Source organism: Blastocystis sp. subtype 4 (genome assembly GCF_000743755.1).
Source record: "Blastocystis sp. subtype 4 strain WR1 chromosome Unknown seqid_0003, whole genome shotgun sequence".
NCBI classification, from domain to species: domain Eukaryota; class Bigyra; order Opalinata; family Blastocystidae; genus Blastocystis; species Blastocystis sp. subtype 4.
Genome location: NW_014569544.1, coordinates 87,427 through 111,853, shown reverse-complemented (window position 1 = coordinate 111,853; position 24,427 = coordinate 87,427). Strand labels below are relative to the sequence as shown.

The window sequence follows — 24,427 nt, the reverse complement described above, 5'->3', positions numbered from 1 at the left end:
TGGAACTGCTTCAACGTCATAGTGGTTTCAAACTGGATCTGGTTCGTTGTATTCCTTCTCAGGAGGCATTTCTCTCGATATGGGATCTGTTAGGTATGAGAGTTGAAGGATGAAGATGTAGGCTACAGTGAGACAACGATTGATTTGAATGACCTCCTTCACTCTCATATGGAACTACGTGAAGAGATTGCTTGGGATGGAAGTGTGAAGTCTTGTATATGAGTAGAGAGGAATGATAGATAGCTCTTGTGGAATCATTCCCTCTCCTCCAATTCCGTCACTATCTCCAGTTACTGATGTTCGTGTTGAGTGTGTTGGGAGAGGATCGAGATCATTTCTCTGATGAGACACTGATAAGACTGTTTGAGAGATTGGTGCGATGTCTGTTAGAGCCACGAACAGTCTTGTTACAGGAAGTGATATGTGAGTGTGTGGCAAGTGTAGTATCAATTCTTCAGAGACGAGAAGTGTATGTGTGTTGTGAGGAATGTGAATCAGATCTATGAAGGGAGTGATCCAACATATTGTAACAAAAGAGAGTATTCAGGAGGTGAGTGTATTACGTGACTTATTAGTGCGAATGCCTGTAGTGAATCCTACATTAGAAGTGATTCGATGTGTACTTGCCTTTCAGGTACTTCTTCGAACCCAATCTAAATCCCTTGTTTGTAATAAACACTCTCTAGATCACAAACAGAGCATCCTCATCATCCTCTTCTGAAGTCTCTTCTTCCATTGTTTGTTGTGATACACCTCGTTTAGATCTCGAATTCTCACCTTTTCCTCCTCCTCGTTTCACTGATCGTCGTTTTCCTTGACTAACTAAGCTATCTCCAGACGCAAAGGTATTTGCTAAGAGATGTTCACGATTATTATACTTGCGAGTGAATGAAGATCGAACCTTACTATCCACCTCTTCAAATCTACTCTTTGTTCCTTCCCATGGATATCCATTCAAACAATCAATCAGATCCTCTCGAGTTAATCCATATTCATCCAATCGGTCAATACACTTTTCACTCTATCCTTCATTCGAACCTTCCATTCATACATCACCATTCAACAAAGGACACAGTAAGTATTGATTCAACATTGGTTCACCGTTTTTGAACGAATCAATAGTACCGATTGCATATGTCAACATTGACCTGATTCCATAAATATACTCCACATAAGCAGTTATGTTCCTATTCTATCTCCATACAATCCAATAACTTGCCGCCATTTCTCCATCACAGACAAATACACCCAATCCATTTCTGTCGATACACAAACTCATTTATAATCTATATATCCACTTCAATCTGTTATCATTCCTTTGAAAACAGGTTTTGCCATTATTCACCTATCCATAAAGTGATCATTGTTGGTCCCTAAGTAGAATGTCATTAAATGGAGCAGCAAATTCTTCTGCTGATAATTCTCCATGTTCAGTAAGTCTGGAGTGATTACCATAACTATGAAGAATTCAAGTAAAGTCAAAATGTTACTGAGGAGAGATATTCTAAATCAGAAATCTGCTTCCATTTCTGGTTCATATTCGCATGCATTAGCAAGCGGAAGTGATAAATCGGATTCTTCTCCTCTTGCTACGGGTCGATCTCGTTCTGTGGATTGTGGCTATTGTTCTAGATCTGCGCCAGTTCGCATTCGAAGGAAAAAGGTGAAACGAATTGACGTATTTTCTTCTTCTCCTATCAAACTCCCAATGTCAAAGCGTTTGGCCGTCCCTGGTGACTCTAGCTCCGATTCTGATTTAGGTACACTCGATGCTATCACATGGGGAAGTCCAACAAGGGCTATGAAACATGAGGACAGCGAGTAGGCAAATTGTGATGTGTTCCCTGTAGATTCTATGATGTTGAGAGTGAGATGCAATCGATTCAGGAAGTGAGTCGACATCGACAGAACGAGTCGCGACATAATACGGTGTCTTCCGTGATTACTGACACAAACTCATCAACCTCAGTTGTGGATGGTGAAATCTCCTTAACACAGCAATTGCAGTCAATTAATGAACTATCTCCAACCTATTCTTCAATGGAGGTGGTATTTCCCTCATCAGCTGAAACTCCCAAACACTCCATCAAATTAGTCATTCCAGTAAAAGAAGCGCCTCTAATTCGTTTGAATCCACCTCTTCCATCAGTTGTGAGGGGATCCTTGAATCATTCCCATTCATCGCATTCTTCAGTTTCTGGAAGTAGGGAATCAGTTCCATCAAGTCGAGCAGTCCCCTCTGTTTCGTCTCAGCCAAAGCCAATGTTACCTCAAACGGTGCTTGGTCACACAGCTATGTTATTACAGCAAACGAATGTTCTTTCTAACTCTTCACAGCCACCACCTCAAATCTCTTTATCGTCTCAGAAACAAGAGTGTCAGCAACAACAAAGTGATTCGAATAATCCAACCAATCACGACACTACAGAGTTGATGGATAGTGTATTGGACTCATCAGAACTGGAAGAAGTGAAGAAGATTGAAGAGCAAATTCAAAAGGAACTATCAGCTTCACTGAAAGAGGAATCGCAAGATGATTTGGATTTAATTCGAGTTGCCGACGGTAAGGGTGGTTGGATGGTATCATACATAGAACTAGGACTGTAATTCTTTTACCATTTTCCCTTTTTTCACTATGTTTCTTATGATAGTCTAACCTTATTAGAGAATAGAATGAACTAAAAATAGGTCCCATATAGTCTAATTGGTTAGGATAGCAGGCTCTCACCCTGCCGATCCGGGTTCGATTCCCGGTGTGGGAATTCTTTTTCACAAACACTTTATTCAATGTTGAAAATGGTATTCACAGACTCTGTTATATCACTTGGTATTACACTATATGTAGAACCACATCCATTGCTCGGAGAAGGACAGAACGTTCGACCCTTGAACATTTCCAAATAAGTACTGAAGGGTTTACAATGTAGATCCTCTTTCAGTTTGAGTCGATCTACCAATTATATTGCTTTCCTCAACTTTACCAGAAATGTCACCGACTGATTCAGGTAGAACACCTGGAGTATATACTAAATTGTGTTCTTTATAAAATTCTTTCAAGCTTGGCTCATCTAACCAGATATGAGCAACACGTATATAATTCTTTGTAACAAGCGACACATCGTAAGTGTAGGAAGGCTTTGTGCGGAATAAATGAGCCACATACGAGTCTCGAGCAACTACAATTCGACCACCACACAGCCAAGTGCGGAATGAAATCTCTACGTTCTCTCCTCCCCAAATTTGCAGGGCAGGATCCATCTGACCCATATTCCACCAATATTTGGAGATAGCAAACATCCCCATAGTGATAGGCGTATAATCGTCAGTTCGTGAGCCACCACCCCAGAACTGTCTCAGTGTCTTGTAAATAGAAGCAGACGATCCAATACCATTGCTAGCTGGCTTGACAGAAAAATCTTCATTCATGATGAAGTCAACAAAATTGACAATCGTACGATTATTCTAGTCTGAACCACTTTTCACATTCCTACTTCCATGATAAGTCTATAAGGAGAATCCAACCACTTTGGGCTCACTCTGCAGTGAGCATCAAGAAAAGCAATAAGGTCACCTCCAGCAGAGTTACCTCCAAGGATTCTAGCACGAATAAGTCCCAGTCTCTCATCTAAATATTAAGAATAAATACGATGGTGACCTGATCGAACAATACGAACATGTTCAGGGTCTGGATTCCACGTAATTGGTGGATCATTGGCATCATCAACAATTAAGACTTCCTGGAGTCGGTTCTTGGGAGTGTTCTCTAGAATGTTGAGTACATTCTTTATTAAGAATATACCAACAGCTTCACTTTCTTTATAGGATATGTCTTCTCCAGTAGTGCCTCTTTATGTGTCACAATCACTACACTGAAGCGTTTTGTATTTGCATAATATTCATCTACTGTCTGAGGAGATTGGAAGTCATAGGCAAGTCGCAAATGGGACTTTCTTCCTTCTGCAGGAAACTTGCTCAATTGAGACAAACTCCGGTTAAACCATACAAATCCTGAAAATAACGCAATGACAAACACCAATGAAAAATAAACAAAGAGTGTGGTCCTGCGCATAGTTATTATATCTGTTGACTGTATCAGTACCAGATTCAATGTTCTCTATGGCTTGGAGCTCGAGGTTTGTTCTCATAAGGCGACAACAGGTGTTGTGGATTATTGAGAGTATGGCAGTCTAGTTTCGAAAATGAATCTGTATGGACAAATTGAATCCACCCAATAAGGGATATCGTGTTTTGTGCAATCAGTATCCCTTTGGTCAGAAAGTACTCCATTATGGATTACAACTCTCAAAAACCGATTCAAGTGATTATTCCAGAAAAATCAGCTTCGACAGAGGCAACATACAACACAATTCCTACTTATGCTTCCTATCAACCTCCTGTAACAAATGTATATACCGATGTACAAGAGTCAACATATATTTCCTCGCCTCCACAGCCTGTTCCTATGATTCCGCTTCCGGCAGTTCCTCTTGTCTTTCCTCTGATGGAAGCTCCTTCAGGACCAATGATTTCTGTTTATGTAGAGGATAATTCACATCATCAAAAACGAAATCGACGAATTGTTGGGGTCGGAGTGGCTGCCGCTGCATGTGCAGCTACTGGAGGCCTAGTTCTAATTCCTGCATTAGCCGGACTTGCAGTCAATAAGGTTGTAAAGAAGAAACGTGAGAAGTGTGTGTATGCATATGGGAATACCTATATTTATGAGTTACGAGCTGCACTAGCGCGGGGTCTGGGCGTTCCTCCAGAGCTCCTTCAACTAAAGCGGAAGGGGGTATTTTTGGACGATCTATCTCGAGTGTGTAACTATCTGGAATTTGCTGGAAAACAACGTATTCATATTGCTATGCATGTTAAGGACCGTCCAGTCCCGGGTAGCGTTTGCCAGTATGAGGGACAATACGAATATCCTCCCGTGCAGTTTGTTGATTGTTCTTCGTATCAATTTGTCCTTTCTGCTGTTTGATTGATACACTATGTCTGATGGGTTCTAAACGCTTGCAACTACTGTGAGGTGAGTATATTCCCATGAGTGTTGAGTACAAACACTTCAACCACTATTAGCCAACTTCGTTTTCTTTTGTTTTCGTTCCAAAAATGTAACTGAACCCTACGATAATAAATCTAAAGTACAATTACTCTAAGAGCACTCGAAATACTTGCATTGAAGGAAACTACGTCTTTCAGTGATACCTATGAGATCAGAAAGAAATCAAGAAGATAATTACAATTGTGCTAATCTTTGTATTCTTATACACTGCCCGAATCAGACACCGATTCTTCTGTACATCTACAACCTCTGCCTTTTTAGAAGGGAAGCAATTTACTCCCTCATTATCTGTGTTTCAGATTCAATCTTCAATCCATTACAACGTTTGAAAGAAATCGACACAGTACCCGAACTAAATGTCTTCTTTGACATATTTACTAATTCAGATAGGAATTCTTCATTCGATAAGTGAGGCATCCTTCTATCCACAGAGAGAATGGACATGAAACAAATTGAACAAAAACAAGACGATTTCTGGATACTCATCATAACTCCATCTTAATGCGATAGCTGGTCATTTTCTAGTATAATCATTTCGAAATTCGACATAGAAAGTATCTCCCTATCATTATAAGTACCACTGAAAGGACTGAATGAGTTATCTCATTAGCTTAACAATCGGGAATAATCATTTCTTGAAGAGAAGGCTTGGATCATCGTGAACACAGTTGTTCGCCTAAGATTTCAATTGTATTTCTATGTCATTTCAATGCAATTCCATGAATAGCGATATCTCCGAGGAGTTGGATTCAGCAAACCGGAATTGGGCCGAGATGAATTAAATGTGCCCTAAATAAACAAGACGAGAAACGGGAAATAGGCCATACTCACCCAATTTCAATTCCACAAAAGAACTATTAATACACAACGAGATGTTCCAGAAGTTCATGTATTTGGTAGGTAATGGATATAGAAATCTAATGACGGCAGACGGGAAAGGCTTTCCGCGAGACGGGTCAAGCTTTGGAAAGAGCAGGAATGAGGATGGCCAACGAGAATAAATTTATGGAAACCTGTAGACTGAACGTTTGGAAGTGTTTATTTGTAGATTCTCGTCACCGTCCGATTATGGGAATCTACAACAAGCTTCCTGCCATAAATTCTAGTGCATTTGTTGCTCCCAATGCTGCCGTAATTGGAGACGTTAAGATGGCTTCTGGTTCTTCTGTTTGGTACAATGCTGTTGTTCGAGGTAGGATTGTCTTCTCTTCCTATTCATTCTATAGGAGATGAGAATGCAATTACGATTGGAGAGAATACGAACGTGCAGGATCGGGCTGTAGTGATTTCCACCAAGAAGAATCATAATTGTGATGGCACTTGTACAGTTGGAAACAACGTTACGATTGGCCATGGAGCAATCCTGAATGCCTGTTCTGTTGAGGATTACACTCTGATTGGCATGGGAGCTGTACTGGAGGAGGGAAGTCATGTAGGAACATACTCAATGGTTGGTGCTGGTTCTGTTGTTGAGAAAGGACAACAGATTCCTTCTGGAGAGGTGAGTGTGTGAATGGGAGATTAGAACTAGTTGTGGACTGGCAACCCTGCAAAGTTTGTACGAAAGCTTAGAGATGAGGAGAGAGCCCATCTGGAACACAGTGCGAGTGAGTATGTCGAATTGGGAAAGAAGAGTGCTGCGGAGATCAAGGGAGATTATGGAATGAAGTTCCGCACCAACTAAGTCTATCGCAATGTGATTATTTATCTTTATAAAGTGGCTTGTTTGTTTGATGTCATTTTTTGTATGGAGCCGATCTCGAACTGTCATTAATTCTGATTTGAGTAATACTTTAGATCCTAAAGCAGCCCTAGCGGAATTGCGTGAGACTCCTGGAGATTCAGCCGTGACTCTGTCGGGTCTATATATGAGGCCAACCGCCAGCGAGTACGTTCCTAAAGACATTACAGTTCCTAAAGTGGAACAAACCGATGAGATTCAAACCTTTGTAACAACAGAGTCAGGATTGGTAGATGAGGATGTAGGGCTGACTGTCATGGCTGAAAACCGCCTTCTCGCAGCAACAGCATTTGAGCAGATGGGTATCGACCCCAGATTCATTCGAGCGCTGTAATTGTGGTGGTATTTTGTTATAGATAGGTACGAAGTGATGGGATTCAACCGGCCGTCTCTTATTCAAGCTCAAGCAGTTCCTTATATTCTTTCTCAGTAGAAGTTTGATCCAACTTTGATGTAGACCTCGTCGTCATCTTATTGCACAGGCCCAGAATGGAAGTGGCAAGACAGTGTGTTTTTCACTAGGCACCCTTTGTTACGTCCGAGAACAATATGCCTGTCATCAAGTACTGATTCTCGCTCATACTCGTGAGTTGATTCTTCAAATTAACGATGTAATTACCAAGTTGTGTTCGTTCACCTCTATCCGTACAACCTGTGTCATCCAAGGAGTCCACTATGATCCAACAGCTCAGGTGGTGATTGGAAGTGTGGGTGCCATTAAGAAAGCAATCATGAGTAACGGTTTTGATTATCGTTATCTCGTGTGTATGGTGATTGATGAAGCCGATGAAATGCTTCGGAACAGGCCATTTGCAGCCGATATCATGACACTCACCAAAATGTTCAACGGCATGCAATTACCAATTCAGGTGCTTCTTTTTTCAGCAACATTCGATGAGAAGGTACTTCACTTCGCTCGTAAGATTGCTCCGGGTGCAGTTGAGATTCGAAAACTCACCACAGAATTACGGCTGGACACAGTACTCCTAGTAGAGAATAGATTAGGAGGTCAGTTGTAGTTAGCTATTCATACTCCAACCTATGAGGCGAAATGTCAGTCATTGACAACACTGTATGAGTTGATGGATGTCTGTCAGACATGCATTTTTGTGAATCGTCGTGAAACTGCAGATCGACTTCATCAATGGTTAGTAAGTCATGGTCACAAGGCAGGACTGATTCGTGGAGGGGATATGGATCAGCGTCAACGAGTAAAGATTCTTCAGTCTTTCCGATCAGGCGAAATTAAAGTGTTAGTGACAACAGATTTGCTGGCTCGAGGTATTGATGTTCTCGATGTTTCGCTGGTGGTTAATTTTGATATCCCGATGCGTAATGAAACTGTTGTAGGTAATAAGTGGATTGGTTGAATGTAGGATTGTGAGACATTTTTGCATCGTACAGGCCGTACAGGGCGTATGGGTCGCAAGGGAGTAGCAGTTACCTTCTTAGAAGACGAAGCGAGGGATATGGAATTCATGAAGCAAGTGGAGAAGGAGTTCAATATGCCTGTGGAATTAGTTACACTGGATGATAAAGGAGCGTTTGAGAAAAAGGTTCATACATGGTTGAAGTAATTGGATGTTTGTTCATACATTTCTTCCTACGAATGGATAATAAGGTAGTTCGATTTGTTGGAGTTGCTGCTATTGGTAGTACGATTTGGATATGTTTGTTGAGTTATAGTGGGCTCTCTGTACATTATCAAGAAATTATACGATCAATCGAGGACAAAGGGGAAAGAAAATCAATCGGAACAAGTAAATTGATGAAGAAAGACTACTACAAGTAGGATGTTCCAACGCCATCGGATCAAGTGCAACAGAGAGAACCAACGTTATTAGATGATAAGATAACGATGGAATCAATCGTTGAAGAGGATCCTCTATATAACCGCTTTATGTACAATCAGTTGCGCGCTATGTCAGATATGGATCCATTTGGTTAATTAATAGATTCTATGAGTTCTATCGTCGTGCTCATGTCTGGAAGAATGGAATTGTTTCGTAGTTTCCTAAATTGAGTGTAATGTAGGATGAAAGTTCTTTCTCTTGAAGATTTTGTCTCGATCTTCCAGGAGATTGATGTTGATGATATGGATGTATATGTCTCCATTCCATCTCATATAGATTTGTCGCACGATGTTACATGTTTGGGACCATGATGGAGATGGAGTTGTGAATATCCGCGATTTCGTTCATACATTTGCTTATGCCCAACTCGTTAAGTCTTTCCTTTTTTCTAATACTAAGGGAACGGAAAATGATCGTATGGACTACATCTTCCGATCTGTTGATTTTTCTGATGATGGTGGGTGCTTATTAGAAGATGTGAATTGTAGGCATTTTGACCTTTGAAGAGATCAAAAAGAGTGTCTATTATATCCTCAAGAATAATCCTGAAATCGACCCTGAAATGGTGGAAGAATTGGCAGTGAGTCATACAAGAAGTATATTTGAAGATTTAAAAGCAGATATGACGAGAGGAATAACACACAATGGTAATCGAGAGTCATTAGGTTGATGTCTAGCTTTCTTATCTTCAGGTCGCTTCCTTCAAGAAGATATTTCTTTACTTCGATACTTTGCCTTAGCCTTACTCAAAGGAGATGCTCCTCCTCAATAAACTGTTTCTTTAACAAACATTACATCCCATTACTTATTCTGAGGAGGAAGGTATGGAGAAGCTACGGGAATAGCTTGTACAGGCACACCATATCCCATAGGAGGATTAACTGCACCCATAACACCCTGATTAGGCATGCCATATCCCATGGGAGGATTCACAGTACCATGATTGGGCATAGAAGATGTAGCATTTGATTGATTTCCACGTCCAGCACGCATCATATTCTCTCTAGTCTTCTTTCGACAGATTTTCACCACACTACAACTAAGGTTCTTCCATCTGTCATACACTATCACCAGTATGATAATGATAGCCAGTATCACTATCACAACCGCAATATTGATTCCATTGCTTCGCTGAGATTGAGGCTCGTCCTTCTCATTCTTGCTTGTATCATCTGTAATCTCAATCTTATCAACGTCAAAGCTTCCAGTAAACACAACAGAAAAAGGCTTGATTTCAGTCATTCCTAGAATCCTTACTTGCAATTTCTTAATCAGATTATAACGGGAAATAGTCACAATCACCACTCTTCCTTCAGACAGTTCTCCCTCGGGAATCGTGATTTGTTCAATATTGTTGTAACGATCCTCACTCGCTCCTCTACAATGAAATATTCCGACAAATCCAACCCATTTGGATACAATACAGAAGAACTTCCTTCAATCTTAATGGTCATGTCAATATCATTTCCAAGCAAATTCGATGAAGTTTCTGAAACTGGAGGATCTGTATAGACCATAGTGGCTTTAAATGCTTTGGTATCGTATAACTTAAGATCACATTGATACTCATCATCAGGATATCTTAACGGGGATTCTGAATACAACATTCTCCTTCTTCTTATTAATCTGGCCATAATACAAAAATAACTCAAAATCGCTATCATCAAATCGTAACACCTGGTCCAGCTGAACTCTTCCCCAACCCTCAAAATACTTCCGATCACTGGTATACTCTTGGCACGTCTTTGATTTCAAGCAGTATCCCTTCGTAGGAACCGTACTGTGAATAATCATTGCCTTGATCAATGAAGCACGAATATCTACAGACTCTGAAATTTAAAAATGACAAAAATATGTACGATTCTGGTAATAACCTTCTGTCAAGTATTGCGTGATGATTGCAACAGCGGCCGAAACAGAAGGTGTAGCCATTGAAGTGCATGTTAAGTGATCCATTGATTATCAAGAAGTGGATATGTTCCGCCCATAACGATAGTATCGCTGTGATCATCACAGTCATTATGACAATCATATCGACTCAACGACTTCGCAGATCTCATATCTCCAATACTTACTACATGAGGCATAATTCTGTCAATTTATGGAATTCCATCATACGTACCGATTTGAATAACGATTTCCTCTAGATGAGAAATACGAGATGTAATCGAATTTATCTTGTACAACATAGTGCCCGTTGCTAGAGCCAACACAAATACTGTTCTTTGCTAAACCAGGGGTTCCCACAGTATTGAAGCCTAATTCTCCATCATTTCCTGCAGCAAAAACAATTGTCATATCATTATTCTCCCACACGAACTTATCCACATCCGTACATTCCTCATCATAATCGTATGTCTCAATTGATCCCCAACTGTTACTAACAATACGTACACCAAGGGAATAACTACATTAAATCGCGGTACTCAATTCTTACAACACATCGAAATACCGTGAATAGAGATCAGCTGGAGAATAGAATTCTTCTTGTGTATTCTCCATATCAAAGAACACAATACGAGCTTCAGAAGCTAATCCCTATTCTATTATCTGATCTCTTTCCTTCTACATTGTAGTCTGAGACATCATCATCATGAGCTTTACCAGCCAATGTTCCACACACATGTGTACCATGACCTCCTGTAGTTGCTTCTGTAGAATCAATGAAGGGATAATAAAGCGCAATCTTCCGATGATTCGAATCCAGACCACTCTTAGCATACTTCACATTGTGATTAGGATCATAGTAGAAGGTGCTTTTCACATCAATACCACTATCTCCAACACCCACGAGAACATTCTGACCATGTGGAATCAAAGAAGCTACATCAATGGAATCATAAGGATATGAAGATTATGCTTAGAAAGAATGTTTGACTCTTCACCATAGGGAGAGTACTTACCATCTACGATGACCTGACGCATGTAATCATTAAGACGACCTTCATTATTAGATCACTTCTAGTAATACGTCCTTGTTGAGATGACTCTGCAGCAGGTTCTGAACGAAGCCCGACCAGCTTCATCCGAGTTACCATCGAAATTGAAGCAATGGAATGAGTTTGAACCATACCGGCAAGAGTGGACAACAGTTTAGAAGCAGGAACCAGTATTGAAGAACCCGAAGGAGTCATCGAGAAAGAAGTTGAAGGAAGAGAATCTGATGCAGAGAGTGAAGAATGAACTAGGTAGTTTACAATCGAACTCTCTGCTACAGATTAGAAGAAATGACAACATGTACATAGTTTCTCATTAGATGATTCTAAATATGCGCTGAAAGAAGTTGCCGAAACCATGTTGGACTTTTCCTGATCAGGATAGTACTTCAACGTAATGTTCAACACATCATTGGATTCTAGTTTACCCATAATTGCGTGAATTAAAGCCATAGGAATACGAGCAACGGTTGGTACAGGAACATAAGAAGAGATCATCTTCTTAACCGATCGCTGCAGGAAAAAGGACTTTTTACATGTAACGAATAGCGCTTTGTTCTGGCCTCCGATTAATTCCAGTTCGAGATGAAAACGAAGTGAAGAAAAAAAGGGAAGGCTCTCTTGAAAGTCTACTACATCCACTCCATCTGCTAGAATCACGTAATAACGATCTTCATCATGAGCATCAATAGTCTGGTCAAGAGACAATGCCAGTGACCTACATTGAATGCTGCAATCTTGTCTTCATCGGAAAGATACGAAAGGGGAGTATGTAGGTTTGTCGTAAAGGAGTCGATTACACACCTTTCTACTTCTCCGACCGATGTAGCAAGGCTAAATAAAAGGAGTAGTGGCAGAAGAACCATTGGCAATTAATTATTCTGACAAAAAGATGTCCGTTTTAGGTAAGATTGGGCCCCTAGATGGTTCTTTCGCGGGAATAGTAGTATAACGCCACTTGATATTGATTGGATAATTGACAATAGGTGTAACTGTTGACCGTAACCCCTTTCCCTATTCTAGTGCAACTATCTTTTTGAGGTATTCTGACCTCCAGTAGTTTGTTGCAGGAATAAACATCGTTGGTACTGTTAGCACCTTGACTATATAGTCACCAGCTCGTTTCTTCTCACGTGCTATAGTTGTCCTACTAGTAAAACAGTCTTACCTTTCATCTGATGGTCTCTATTCAATGGCTTGACAATTGAAGGGTGTCTTTCTACGAACCTCTTTGTTTCTAGCGAATAGTATTGTTCATATTGGATTGAAATCATATTGTAGTCAATCACAACAATCTGATTACGTGGTATGACGAGTAAATACGACAATCGTTATAAGGATAAGATACTCCATGCTACACATTAGACAGTGACTCATCATTCATTAGAACCATGACTTTTGTGTTGTTCAGAAACCCACTTTCTCTCGTGGACATTTGTTTTTGGAATATACTAACTTAGAAAAAACATTATTTGGATCGATCCTCAGTACTGTTGTTGATGTCATCACAATGCTTAATCAGATACATGTTAGATGAATCGCTAACAGTCGTTATACCGTTGAAATGTACTCTTCCTTAACCCATGAAGTATGGGACAAATGTGAGAATATGTTGGATTCTATTTCAGTTTTTGTCCTTTCCATTACTTGCCAGTGGCAACAGTCTCTGCATCCCAGTAATTTCGAAATACCTAAGAATTCTTTCTCTGATAACTACCGGAAATGATACGAGAAAATGTGATATCCACAAACAATGGGTCTCAATTTGCATATAAGAAGTCTTTTTCTGTGAGAACTTTACGTGTAACACCCTCCTTTCTGATAATAGCAGTTCGCACGACACCCCCTGAATGCCCGTCACGAGAAATAGCCAGTTGGATTGCTACATAGTCATATCATCTACAAATCGGTACCTCTTCGTACAAATTCTTCTCCCTCTTCGGGAGTCATATTAGGATTATAGTTACTATCAACATAGCCATAGATGTATGTGGACCCGGAACCACCAAGACACACATCCTGCTTCAACATACTGCCTCCAAGAGTCACTTCATATATTGAAGCACCATCAACGTCATCGACTCCAGCTACAATGATTCCCGCCTGAAGTTGGTCTTTGTATTTATAGATGATAGTGTGAGCAAGAGTGGCAGCATTTCGAACAATGGGTTCGTACCCATACATTGTTCTAAAAGAAATAAGACTATAGAATACAATACCTGAACTGCTCCAGTTGAGAACGGATCAGACGTCCAATCTTCTGTGTATCAGCAGCAGAACCTGATCGGCACATGAAAATACGATCATCAATTTGTTCAATTTTGTCTGTAACGCGATTGGCTACGTAAACACCTAATGAATTAATTCATTGTAAAAGATACAAACCAGCAGACGAGCGGGAATCGGCTCCCATAACTACACAGTCCTTGAGGCGAATTGCCATGATGGTTGTCTACAGATGACAACAACTCAAAACTTCCTATTCCTGTAGACACTTCGTTTTCGTTTCCTTCAAAATGATTCATGTATCTATCTGCACTGAAAAGTGAAGAAGCCCCCAAATCGTTTTCGATTATTATATGTCCCTATTTCCCTTTTTACTTCTGCTTTGTTAGGGATTATTTACTACCATCAATTTTGTTATCTTTCTCTCGATATACATGCCCTTTTCGGTTTGTATTGTTCTTATATCGATTTGTTATCATCATGCTTCCTACTGTAGTCTTTTGGAGGATTCACATCATTTTCGATACAAACCATCTAATCTGCTTTAGCATGCTATTCTACTCCTCCTAGACAAGAGAAGAAGAAAACAAAATGTCCAATAAGAATTAGTATTCCACTGTTGAAACTCCCATTGTCTCCCTTCCATACCATTCAGAATATTATGAAGGTTACAGTTGTTTTTCTCCTGATAGCCCGTAATTAGGATTTCTAGTTGATTCATACATAGTGGTTGCTTCCCAGAAGTGTGCTGCAGAAAAAGGTTTTCCGGAAACTCCTGCAGGTGAAATGGCCTATATTGACTGCGAGTCAAACGAGTGGGGTTATGTAGCGAAATTCTGTTCGACATCGCAGACACCAATCTGGATCGATGTTGCCGATATATGTACTCCCAAGAAGAAGTTGATAAATCCTCCCTATGGATCCAATATGATGGAATACGAAATTGAAGTATGAGTGTGATTCGTTTCTAAGTATAGTTCACCAACTTCAACCATACCTTTACTCCAAAGCATAAGTACTTAGTTGACACCGCTCTCTTTAATCTTACTTATGAGTATGTTGTGAAGGAAGCTGATGTTCTTGTTATTGATGTAAAGTATGAGGGTCCAAAGGATGCTGAGAGTGTTATTATTACAATTCACCAGCGTATTGACTTCGTTTACCGTAACACAGTTGTCAATCTGATTAAGTCTCTGTGTGCTGAGGGCGATCTCCTCTTCTATCTCCAGGAGTTAGATGACGATTTCTTGGAGGTTCACCTTAATGTGTGTTTTTGAATATGTAGGCTACATTGACACTGAAGGAGAACTCATTCCGCTTCCGAGGGTTTAACATCTTCCTGAATCCCTGGTTCCAGATGATCTTTGGTACCTTTATTGTCTGTGTTATCTGGGCCATTATCTGCATGATATGCAGAAAGCATTGTGGAAAGAAGGATCCCCTTCTTAACAATCCTGTTTAAAAGTTCTGTTTACTTAGTTGTTTGTTCTTATTCCCGTGGCAAGTTCATGATGGTATTTTTTGTTGGAATGGACACTGGTTCCCTGGTATCCATTCCCAGTCATCCACTAAAAGACTCTATAGCCTTGCCTTTGGAAGAATCCAATGTGTCGTTTAACGCAGATGGCTTTTCCATCGTTATCCTGTTTTCTCTACTGCTCATTCTTGTATGCTTATGGAGCTGTAGGAAAGGGCGAATGAAAACAGTAGATGCATATGGATTAGCAAATCGTAGTTTGAATGGGATCGAAGCATCTATGACAATGACAAGTCTATGGTTAGGCGGCGGGTATCTTTTTTGCTCGGGAGAAAGCGTTGTGTCTTCAGATCGAGGTCTACTATGGACTCAAGGCCCGTGGACTTATTTCATTAGCTTTATCTTAACTGCATATCTCTTTTCTGATAATTTCCGGAGCAAGGGATATTTGACTCTCTTTGATGCTTTTGCAGAGACCTTAGGAAGTTGGATGGCCGCTTTTCTGTACATCCCATCACTGATAGGAGATCTTGTTTGGATTGCTGTCTCCCTATCGACCTTAGGTCATGCCTTTTCTATTCTCATTGGCCTCGATCCATCGTGGTCTATTCTTTTAATCGTAGTTGTATCTCTCACCATAGCATTGACACGAGGAATGCTTGCTATCAAATACACAGGAGTTATTGAAATGATTGTAATGGGGATTTGTCTTCTCATTGCACTGTTCTATATTTGTACCAGTCAATATGTTGGACCTCTTGCTAATTCCACAGACAATTGGTTAGGTTCCATAGCATCCACAACTTGGAGCGACTGGATTGATCAAGCACTCATGTTTTGTCTCGGAGGAACCTCTCACCAAGTTTATTATCAAGTAGTTCTCTCTTCCAAGACTGTTGAAACAGCATTTGCAATGTCAGTGTATTCTGGAGCTGGAGTGCTATTGTGTGGTATAATTGCTTGTTTCATAGCCATATGTGCATCGACTGTAGACTGGGCGACATTTGACGAAATTGGTTCCATTCATGGGAATGAGCGTGATGTTCTGAGTATCGCTCTGAAGTATCTGATTCCTGAGCCTGTGAGTGTTCTGAGTATTCTAGGAATCACAGCAGCCATTCTTAGTTCAGTTACAGGTATGATCTTCTCTTCTGCAGCTGCTTTTTCTGTTAACATGTATAAAGCAGTAATAAGACCTCAAGCACGTGATCCAGAAGTGATTGGCATCTGGCGTTTATTCATGGTTCTTATTGGGGTTATTTGTTTTCTATTGGCTCTTTCTATGGAGAATCCATATAGTTATTGGATATGTGTAGTTGATTTCACCTATGTCCTAATTTTCCCTCAACTCTTTCTTTGCGTTTATTGTTCAGAGTATATAAATACATATGGTTCAATTGTTATGTTTCTAGCGGGTATAATTCTTCGATTGGGTGCTGGTGAAGAACTTCTGTCTGTTCCCAGTTTCATTCCATATCCTTACTGGCTTCCATTTCGAACAGTATCAGTAGTTGGTTCAGTGTGTTTAGGACTTCTTCTCTCATACTTGTCAAAGTATCTTATTGTGACGAAGAATCTTGTTGTGCTCGATATCTTTCATATTTATCATCCAAGTTCTTTTGTATCTAGGGGCTCGAAGAGAGTTTCTATCTTTGGAAAACGATTGCGTGGTGTCTAGTTAGTCTCTTAGAGTGATGTTTGTTGAAAACATGTGTTTATGAATATCGTTGGTAGGTATCCAGAAGCAATGCGCATACAAGACAACCAACTAGGAGAAGACGATGAGAGATCTTGGATGAGATATGAATGTTTTTGGAACTGAGATTTACGTTTAGGAAGATGGGGTAAATATCAACTCCAGACACTTGTAGATACAGAACATCACTGATAACATCATATCCTTTGCGAATCATCTTATTATTACCATTCAGTCATTCTTCTACTCTGATATGTTTTGGTAAAACACATACTTCAATGTCTATAATCTTCTCTTCTTGTGGAAGCAACATGAATTCTGTCGGATTTACTGAAAACCATTCTTTGCACACACCTGTCTCCTGAGGGAGGAAGGTCAAATATGCATTGTTCTTTGAAGTATTGACTATCGACATTTGTTTACAAACTCTCTGCTTTGTAGTCACATCACCAAAATCCAGAATATGATTGGATAGACTTACAGTAGGAGTTCCTTGATCCAATTGAAGGAGACGTGTTTTCTCCTTTGTAGCTAACATTTCTCGAGTTCTCTCATTGATATGTTTTGAACTGACTGTTAGGATTGAGAATACTGGCTTGTGATCAGATGAATTTGCCTCTTGAAATGAATCATATCTCTCACTCTGAATCAGTGGTTTTCCTTCTCCAGACAACTGGGATGTAAACAATACTCGATCACACCATGCTGGTTCTCGAATCCCTCTTCGAGAACGAGAATCATATTCATTGCTTCCTTTCGCATATTTATAAGTTGGAGGAAATGTTATTGGAGACTCTATAAATCCAGTAAAGGCAAGATGCTGTTGTTGAACCAAATGGAGTTGATCAAATTGAATAAGATGTGAATAATTGGAACGTGCGTTCTTAAAGAGTGCTTCTGTTGATAAGGATGAATCAAGACGATAATTCAAATCACCCATCTAGTATTAGAAATTGATTGAAACCCTACCCAAATAACACAATCTGTTGGAGAAAGGGGTTGATCTTCATAGAACATTTCCTCCCAAATTCTATACATTACTTCAATTATCTATGCAAACTTATGGAAATCATGATTTCTTTCCATAATATACCATGGGTGTGGTGTTAAGTGAGAGCAAATGAAGATGATTGGACTGTTATGGATCTGGAGACGAATTGAAACAGCTCCCTTATTGCCTGTGAGTCCAATCATTCCTGTAGCCACCTTCCCAGTAGATATGGAAGAATAATGGGATCTCTTTGATAACGGAACAAATATAGCTAAGAATAGCCCAACCATCGATACTGACGAAAGACAGATAAATGGAATCTGGTGAATGTCATGAAGTACTTCCAAAACCACTTGGATCCATTCTTCCCGTTTTGATTCTACTCCACGTTCAAAGAGAATGGTCCATAGATTCAGAGGAACCATCTCTTCCAATCCTAGCACATACATATCGGTACTCAATTCTGACGTGTTTCGAATCCATTTTACCACATCTTCCCTTAATAATTGTCCATTCACATTCCAGGTTCCAATCCACACTTTATGGTCCTCAAGAGTAACAAATGCAGCTTCTCTTTGGAGTAAGTCTACTCACCTGATTAATACTGTTTACTAATTTCTTGTTCTACACGTTGATCACGAATTCGCTGAATTATCTATCCTGTCATTCCAATCATTATTTCACACTCTATTGTCTAGAGTAAACAGCTGTTGATTGTCTATGGAAGCATTACTGTCGACAACCGTAAAGTCATTTGATTCGCTTCCTTTCCTAGATGTAATAATGATACTCCAAAAATCTACGAGAACCGACTACGAATTGTTGATGCCATGAAGTAATTCTAACATAAAGTTCCATTCTTGCAGGCATTTCAATTGGAATCCGGTGAAATCATTATATGTGTTTTGGATAGACACTCAAATGGGCTCTTATTTGTTATCTTATGTCAATAAAAGAATTGACAAATTGTTGTTCTAGACTTCTTTTAAAAGAAAAGATTGGTTCGGTATTACATTCATTTCGATCCAAAAAGAATATGAATGTAGTACCGCTTTGTCTGGCGATACTAATATCCATTTCCTACATCTATTTATGTGTTTTCTTTGTATTTATATTGCATGTTTTTTTATCGGTATAGGTGAATATTAATCATTTTAATGAGCTTTCTGCATCGTTTCATGTGGTTTTCCAGAAGAATCAACACTCTCCAGTTGAGGGAGTGACTATGGCTCCTTTTGTTGAGCTACTGACAACTCCTTCAGTGTTTGAATCCTCTCAATCATTTCGTTCTTCCACTGTTTTTCTTGATGTGTTAACAGTAAGTCCGACATTATTTAATACTACTACTCCTCGTCCAAATACTTGGACAGTTGTTTCTTCTCTCTTCCCAACGAATAGTGTAATTGATGAAGAGCCAACTCGTATTTCAAGTGCTAGTGTCAGCAGCACACAAAAAGTTGACACTTTTGCAACTCCAACTCCTATCGTTCGTGATAGTTCTTCTGTGATTCCTGAAGATGATTCAGAGGAACCAACGATGACTATCGAGAAACCTTCCCAGGAGGAGGTACTCTATGCTGAGACAGAAGCAGCTGAGGATGTATCAGAATCCACTGATATTCCTAACAGAATCACCGAAGATCCGTTTCGTGATTCAAAAGACGTTAAAAATCTCCCAAATAAGGAGATAGAATCAGATCCTTTCATCCGCAAAGGAACACGTAAGATTTTGGACCGAAGTGGAGGCTCGAAGAACTCCAAGAAATCAATGATCGTGTTCAATCATAAGGAAGAAGAGATTCCGAAATATCCATTTGCTCCGAACTACAAGAATCAAGATGAACTTGATCTTGTATTGTGTTCCTCTGTAGAGTCCAAGGAAGTGTGACACTCTATTCAATTGTGATTTCTAGAAGACAATCCCATATCAAGTGAGGAATCAATTACTGATGTTCGATCTGTTTCAACGCAACTTTAATTTCAAAGCAGTTCTGTTTACTCGCTCACATAGAATCACTGAACTTGCTATGAAGCTGAATGTAACAGTAATTCGGAATTACCAACAGAACCCTTTCAATATGCCCTATGTGCGTGATTTATATCTTCAATCCTTCCATCTCTATCATAGTCAGTTTTATGGATACATCAATAGTGACATCATTGTCTCTCCCTCTATCTTTTCTCTCCTACGTCAGGTGAAGAAGAAAATGGAGTCAAAGTCCATTCCTCGAGTGGTAGGTATGAAGAAGATATGTCATTTAGGTGGAGATTTCAGGACGGGTATATGACACTCGTTGTTTCACGTTGATGAATAACAAAGACTTGACAACATTTAAGCGATATATGAAGAAGTGTTTTGGTTATGTGACGCAGATTCGTAATCAAGACAGTGCTGTTGTTTGTATCGTTTGAATTCAGTTTGTAGGATTACTTTATATTCTCCAAATACTTCAACTTTGCAACTATCAAAGATGTTGTGATTGGTCGTGCTAAAGTTGACAATTATTTGATTTCTATGATGGGACGACAAAAGGGATATTTGATTGATTCTACTCATCGAGGTAAGAATGCATCCTAAGTTTTATCTATTAGTACCTGCCCTTCATTTAGGATTGGAAGGATATCTGGATAAACAACGATCCAAGAGACTTACAATTGAAGATATTTTCTGGAATCGCGCTTACTGTCCTTATATTCATCCTGTTAAAGGTACTTTAGCATATGCGAAATGGAAACCGTTGGCTCCTATCGATCTCTAGTTTCTTTTATAGGTTTTCATTTTGTTTCTTCACAACAAACACTTTCATTCTTTTTCTACCACCTCCAATTCATCTGAATTCACTTCTAATTCATCCATCTTCACATTGTATATCACTTCATTTAACCATCCCTCAAAAGCAACAGCAATAGGAAGTAATGATCCTTCTCGTATAATTCCATTACTAATCAGATCACTAACTAAGTTTTCTGGTTTTGAGACTCCATAAGTATAACGAACTAATTGAGTCCATGTTGACTTTGTTGTGTGATCGCCTCCTTTATCTATCTGTGAGTTCTTTTCAATTCACTCACAATAATAACACACAATTCTGAATGTAAACTCGAATTCTTCTTGTTTTGAAAGAGTAATACTTATACTGTCAATCACTTCCTATCCTTCATATCGTCTACTAAGATATACCTCATCTGAATCCTTTGGTGATTGCTCTGAAGTTCTACTTTGTTCATCTTCTTCCATTCCTGGAGTCTTTGGAGATGAACTCTCATTCCCTCGAAATACTAATTGTAACTACCATCAATAATCAAAATAGGGACTACTTGTGGCATACAATCATTTGTCGAGGTGTCATTACTGTCTGTAGGAAGATCAGATGAAACTGTCAGTTGCCCATCCACATCTTGACCTAGTCATTATCCCCCTTATCCAACCTTACTCACTCGCTCCACACTTTCCAGAGATACAGCATGAATGTGACTTCGAGAAGGGCTCTGGATGTTGGCGATCATCAGTGAGGGACTCAACGTACCACTGCCATTCCCATGACGGTAACTTGAAGACGATAACGTCTTGTGATGGATCACTCGTTGTTGGTGGATGGCTGAGGGATGACTGTTCTTCATTCCTGGATGAGAGAGTGTAAGACTGGAAGAACGCTGGATTGTTGGAGATGGCAATGACAATTGAGTGGGAGCTGTTGGCTCTTGAAGGGAGCTGATTTCAATAGTAGGAGCTGTGTGGGGGCCATTCTCAGACTTTGATTCGGACTCTGCTTTTATTGGAGGAGAAGAAGCAGGAATCTCCTTCTCCTTTTCTTCGGATTTTGGATCAACCGTATTAGATGGAAGACATGTAGAAGGAGCCGGTACAATAGGTTCTGGTGTTTTATCAGGAATTGCCGGAGCCGTAGAAGGAGGAGAAAATTCATCTTTGACAGGAATCGAACTCAGAGCTGTTGGGATTCCCTGTTTCTCCAATCTTTCTCGTTCCTTCAATTCATATCTCACTTACAATTGTACCATGATTGTTTGATCAACTTCAATTCCTTGCTTATCGGACTCTGTTACCTCGGTCAGAAAAGGATCTTCTAACAATTCACTAGCAGAGGGTCGTGATGGTCCTTGAGCTATTAGCTTTCGAATAAACGTCTTCGCTCGCTCATCCTTCACATCTTCGAAGCAGTCTGGTAGATCTCCCTATTCTTCTTACTAAACACCATCCCTACGTTTGTAACTTTGGTATATATCTCTTTGATTGAATGACACTCACCATAGGGAATCTTCTTGGTGATTAACTCCAAAACGCACATTCCAAAAGCATAGATATCGACTTTCTCATCATAGACTCCATTTGCAAATATTTCAGGAGCCATAAACTCTGGAGTACCTGCTATCGACATTTGAGCACCTTCCCAACGTCGTTTGGATAAACCCAAATCACCGATCATAATCTTCGATGTTTTACCATCAATGAAGATATTCGAACACTTCAGATCACGATGGATGATTGGAGGTGTACGAGTATGGAGGTACTTCAAGCCTTCAAGGATCTGAATCGACCACCGCTTAATCGCCTCCATTGTGAGTTGCTTTCCTTTTACGTAACTACAGGTTATACTTCGTGCTTAATCCTACTTGTTTAAAGTACCACTTGTTACAATCTGAGTAATAATAACTACCTTCTCTTCTTTCGGATCGTACCATGACGAATAGTACTTGATGAAATGATCATCTTCGATGGACCTAAGTAATTCTACTTCGCTAGAAAACCGATCCTTCTCTTTTTCAGACAACTCAGAAACATAAATCTCATTCCAAGCTACATCCTTTCCTTTCACTGTATCCCATCCCCGATACCTATTTTATCAATAATGTCCTGTGAGGCCTTACACTTTCTTGAATGAGCCTGAGCCAAGACATTCGTTCCACTACAAATCAAGATCCTACATAAAAGATGACCTTCTTGTACCTTCCTTGAGGCGATTCAGCGATGAATGTTCGTTGTAACATTCTCTATGTTGTTTGGTTTATGAGCCAATCCCCGTGGAAGAATTGACGTATGATAATTCACAAACATTCTCAAACTCAATATACAATTAATTGTCCTCTTTTCTTGAGAACTTTGCATCATCGTACTTGACAGTTACTTCTGTTACACTTCCTTCAGTCTGCTTCGACACCTCCATCGTATCAATCGCACTCAAAATCTTCTTCATGGTGGGACTTGGAGCAACTGCATCAATATCAATGAAGAGACTCAAGACAAACACTGTTAGAAGGAACGAGATCGTAGGGAAGAACAAAACGAAGCCCATCGCTATAGAGATGAACGAGACAGCATTAGTCTTCATCTCATCCCATCGATTTAGCACCTCCTTCTTCACACTCTCCACCTTCTCCGAAGTAGTATCACTAATTACCTTCACTCCCTTGGTGAGAATCGATTTCAATTGTGAGCCACTCTCACCTACCATACCAGTAAGCTTCTCTGTTGTAAAATGACCTTCATCATCAGAGAACAGCTTCACCAACTCCTCGTAATATCCCTTTGCTATCTTCTCATTCTCTCGAACAGGAGCCATTGCAGCCTTTACACCATCTTCTGTCTTGCTAAGCAAGGCACGCAGATTCTCCTCTGTTACCTTCTCCTTCAACAATGTCTGATACTCCACACTCTTCGTCTTACACAGAGACTGGAACTTCTCCAATGTGATCTTTCCATCCGAATCAATAAAAATCGGATAGATTTCATCCATTACATAGTTATAGGCAGTAGTGGCCTTGCTAACAATAGGATAGTTTCCATCGGAATCAGCTATGAATTCATTCTTTACTTGTGTTGAGTATTTCTTATAGAGAGAATACAAATATAACATTGGATCCACAAATACAGTACGACAGAAAAGGTATATGGTTGAGAAGATGATCAGAAAGAGAGAGACTAGAGGAGTGATGATGGGAGTAAAGGGAGTAAAGACCGGTTCCACAGTCTCCTTCACCTTATTTTTGATTGACTCAACAAGAGGCTTGACATCCATTGGCTCACACCGTTTTTGCAGTTTCTCCTTTTCGACTTTTACGAAAGGAAGGAACTTATCACAAATACGGGTTGATAGTTCTCGTGAGAACGAACTCATCCTTGTAAACACATCGGTATTCTCATCCATCTCCGGTCTCTCAAACGACTCATCGGGAATGTAGTGTTCCACAATACGTTCGCAAACAGAGAACACCTTATTGATCTTCTCTCTTACAGCAATATCCAATGCAGTTCTTTTATCATGCAATTGGTCAACCTTCTCCGTTACAAACGAAGGGGCATAAGCTCGGAATATGCGATCCAAATTGCCTTGTACGGAGTTATTCTGTACATCCCCCGTACTACATTCCTTTCCAGACTGGGATTCAACATTAGGTTCAGGATATGACATAGCAATAGATT

The 24,427-nt window shown here is 39.8% G+C and overlaps 13 protein-coding genes across 13 annotated transcripts; 6 read left to right on the top strand and 7 right to left on the bottom strand.

The window, feature by feature from the left end:
- Positions 1–2,780: 2,780 nt before the first annotated feature.
- Positions 2,781–4,069, bottom strand: JH06_0624 (polypeptide n-acetylgalactosaminyltransferase; the record flags this gene model as incomplete). The annotated part of the gene is made up of 5 exons (XM_014674706.1): positions 2,781–2,950; positions 2,982–3,462; positions 3,492–3,625; positions 3,656–3,782; positions 3,812–4,069. 5 exons carry the CDS (start codon positions 4,067–4,069, stop codon positions 2,781–2,783), a joined length of 1,170 nt encoding a protein of 389 aa, XP_014530192.1.
- A 219-nt stretch (positions 4,070–4,288) lies between these two features.
- JH06_0623 (hypothetical protein) lies at positions 4,289–4,984 on the top strand (the record flags this gene model as incomplete). The annotated part of the gene is made up of 1 exon (XM_014674705.1): positions 4,289–4,984. One exon carries the CDS (start codon positions 4,289–4,291, stop codon positions 4,982–4,984), a length of 696 nt encoding a protein of 231 aa, XP_014530191.1.
- An 84-nt stretch (positions 4,985–5,068) lies between these two features.
- JH06_0622 (hypothetical protein) lies at positions 5,069–5,440 on the bottom strand (the record flags this gene model as incomplete). The annotated part of the gene is made up of 4 exons (XM_014674704.1): positions 5,069–5,128; positions 5,158–5,211; positions 5,247–5,356; positions 5,389–5,440. The coding sequence occupies 4 exons, from the start codon at positions 5,438–5,440 to the stop codon at positions 5,069–5,071; spliced, it is 276 nt and encodes a 91-aa protein (XP_014530190.1).
- A 606-nt stretch (positions 5,441–6,046) lies between these two features.
- On the top strand, positions 6,047–6,752 carry JH06_0621 (gamma carbonic anhydrase mitochondrial-like protein; the record flags this gene model as incomplete). Its single annotated transcript, XM_014674703.1, has 4 exons — positions 6,047–6,083; positions 6,117–6,260; positions 6,295–6,569; positions 6,600–6,752. The coding sequence occupies 4 exons, from the start codon at positions 6,047–6,049 to the stop codon at positions 6,750–6,752; spliced, it is 609 nt and encodes a 202-aa protein (XP_014530189.1).
- A 49-nt stretch (positions 6,753–6,801) lies between these two features.
- JH06_0620 (ATP-dependent RNA helicase) lies at positions 6,802–8,386 on the top strand (the record flags this gene model as incomplete). Its single annotated transcript, XM_014674702.1, has 5 exons — positions 6,802–7,139; positions 7,170–7,238; positions 7,267–7,798; positions 7,829–8,155; positions 8,186–8,386. The coding sequence occupies 5 exons, from the start codon at positions 6,802–6,804 to the stop codon at positions 8,384–8,386; spliced, it is 1,467 nt and encodes a 488-aa protein (XP_014530188.1).
- A 32-nt stretch (positions 8,387–8,418) lies between these two features.
- On the top strand, positions 8,419–9,434 carry JH06_0619 (hypothetical protein; the record flags this gene model as incomplete). The annotated part of the gene is made up of 8 exons (XM_014674701.1): positions 8,419–8,464; positions 8,496–8,569; positions 8,602–8,732; positions 8,765–8,815; positions 8,844–8,910; positions 8,939–9,119; positions 9,151–9,309; positions 9,340–9,434. The coding sequence occupies 8 exons, from the start codon at positions 8,419–8,421 to the stop codon at positions 9,432–9,434; spliced, it is 804 nt and encodes a 267-aa protein (XP_014530187.1).
- A 29-nt stretch (positions 9,435–9,463) lies between these two features.
- Positions 9,464–11,796, bottom strand: JH06_0618 (Peptidase S8/S53 domain-containing protein; the record flags this gene model as incomplete). The annotated part of the gene is made up of 10 exons (XM_014674700.1): positions 9,464–9,695; positions 9,726–9,889; positions 9,920–10,040; positions 10,070–10,209; positions 10,250–10,489; positions 10,654–10,753; positions 10,785–11,069; positions 11,100–11,200; positions 11,232–11,485; positions 11,634–11,796. The coding sequence occupies 10 exons, from the start codon at positions 11,794–11,796 to the stop codon at positions 9,464–9,466; spliced, it is 1,800 nt and encodes a 599-aa protein (XP_014530186.1).
- A 1,562-nt stretch (positions 11,797–13,358) lies between these two features.
- Positions 13,359–14,123, bottom strand: JH06_0617 (proteasome subunit beta; the record flags this gene model as incomplete). Its single annotated transcript, XM_014674699.1, has 5 exons — positions 13,359–13,480; positions 13,512–13,786; positions 13,818–13,950; positions 13,984–14,050; positions 14,094–14,123. 5 exons carry the CDS (start codon positions 14,121–14,123, stop codon positions 13,359–13,361), a joined length of 627 nt encoding a protein of 208 aa, XP_014530185.1.
- A 362-nt stretch (positions 14,124–14,485) lies between these two features.
- Positions 14,486–16,979, top strand: JH06_0616 (high-affinity choline transporter 1-like protein; the record flags this gene model as incomplete). The annotated part of the gene is made up of 5 exons (XM_014674698.1): positions 14,486–14,519; positions 14,552–14,772; positions 14,802–15,077; positions 15,110–15,280; positions 15,330–16,979. 5 exons carry the CDS (start codon positions 14,486–14,488, stop codon positions 16,977–16,979), a joined length of 2,352 nt encoding a protein of 783 aa, XP_014530184.1.
- A 253-nt stretch (positions 16,980–17,232) lies between these two features.
- JH06_0615 (type II inositol-trisphosphate-5-phosphatase) lies at positions 17,233–18,820 on the bottom strand (the record flags this gene model as incomplete). The annotated part of the gene is made up of 6 exons (XM_014674697.1): positions 17,233–17,937; positions 17,967–18,027; positions 18,058–18,561; positions 18,594–18,643; positions 18,675–18,759; positions 18,792–18,820. 6 exons carry the CDS (start codon positions 18,818–18,820, stop codon positions 17,233–17,235), a joined length of 1,434 nt encoding a protein of 477 aa, XP_014530183.1.
- Positions 18,821–19,213: 393 nt separating this feature from the next.
- On the top strand, positions 19,214–20,747 carry JH06_0614 (glycosyl transferase; the record flags this gene model as incomplete). The annotated part of the gene is given in 7 exon segments (XM_014674696.1): positions 19,214–19,251; positions 19,312–19,845; positions 19,860–19,890; positions 19,902–20,183; positions 20,251–20,385; positions 20,414–20,549; positions 20,581–20,747. 7 exon segments carry the CDS (start codon positions 19,214–19,216, stop codon positions 20,745–20,747), a joined length of 1,323 nt encoding a protein of 440 aa, XP_014530182.1.
- A 44-nt stretch (positions 20,748–20,791) lies between these two features.
- Positions 20,792–22,995, bottom strand: JH06_0613 (serine/threonine protein kinase; the record flags this gene model as incomplete). The annotated part of the gene is made up of 11 exons (XM_014674695.1): positions 20,792–21,030; positions 21,061–21,139; positions 21,170–21,277; positions 21,307–21,392; positions 21,423–21,975; positions 22,006–22,182; positions 22,212–22,590; positions 22,621–22,728; positions 22,756–22,842; positions 22,878–22,928; positions 22,955–22,995. The coding sequence occupies 11 exons, from the start codon at positions 22,993–22,995 to the stop codon at positions 20,792–20,794; spliced, it is 1,908 nt and encodes a 635-aa protein (XP_014530181.1).
- Positions 22,996–23,081: 86 nt separating this feature from the next.
- On the bottom strand, positions 23,082–24,416 carry JH06_0612 (hypothetical protein; the record flags this gene model as incomplete). The annotated part of the gene is made up of 1 exon (XM_014674694.1): positions 23,082–24,416. The coding sequence occupies one exon, from the start codon at positions 24,414–24,416 to the stop codon at positions 23,082–23,084; it is 1,335 nt and encodes a 444-aa protein (XP_014530180.1).
- Positions 24,417–24,427: the final 11 nt, after the last annotated feature.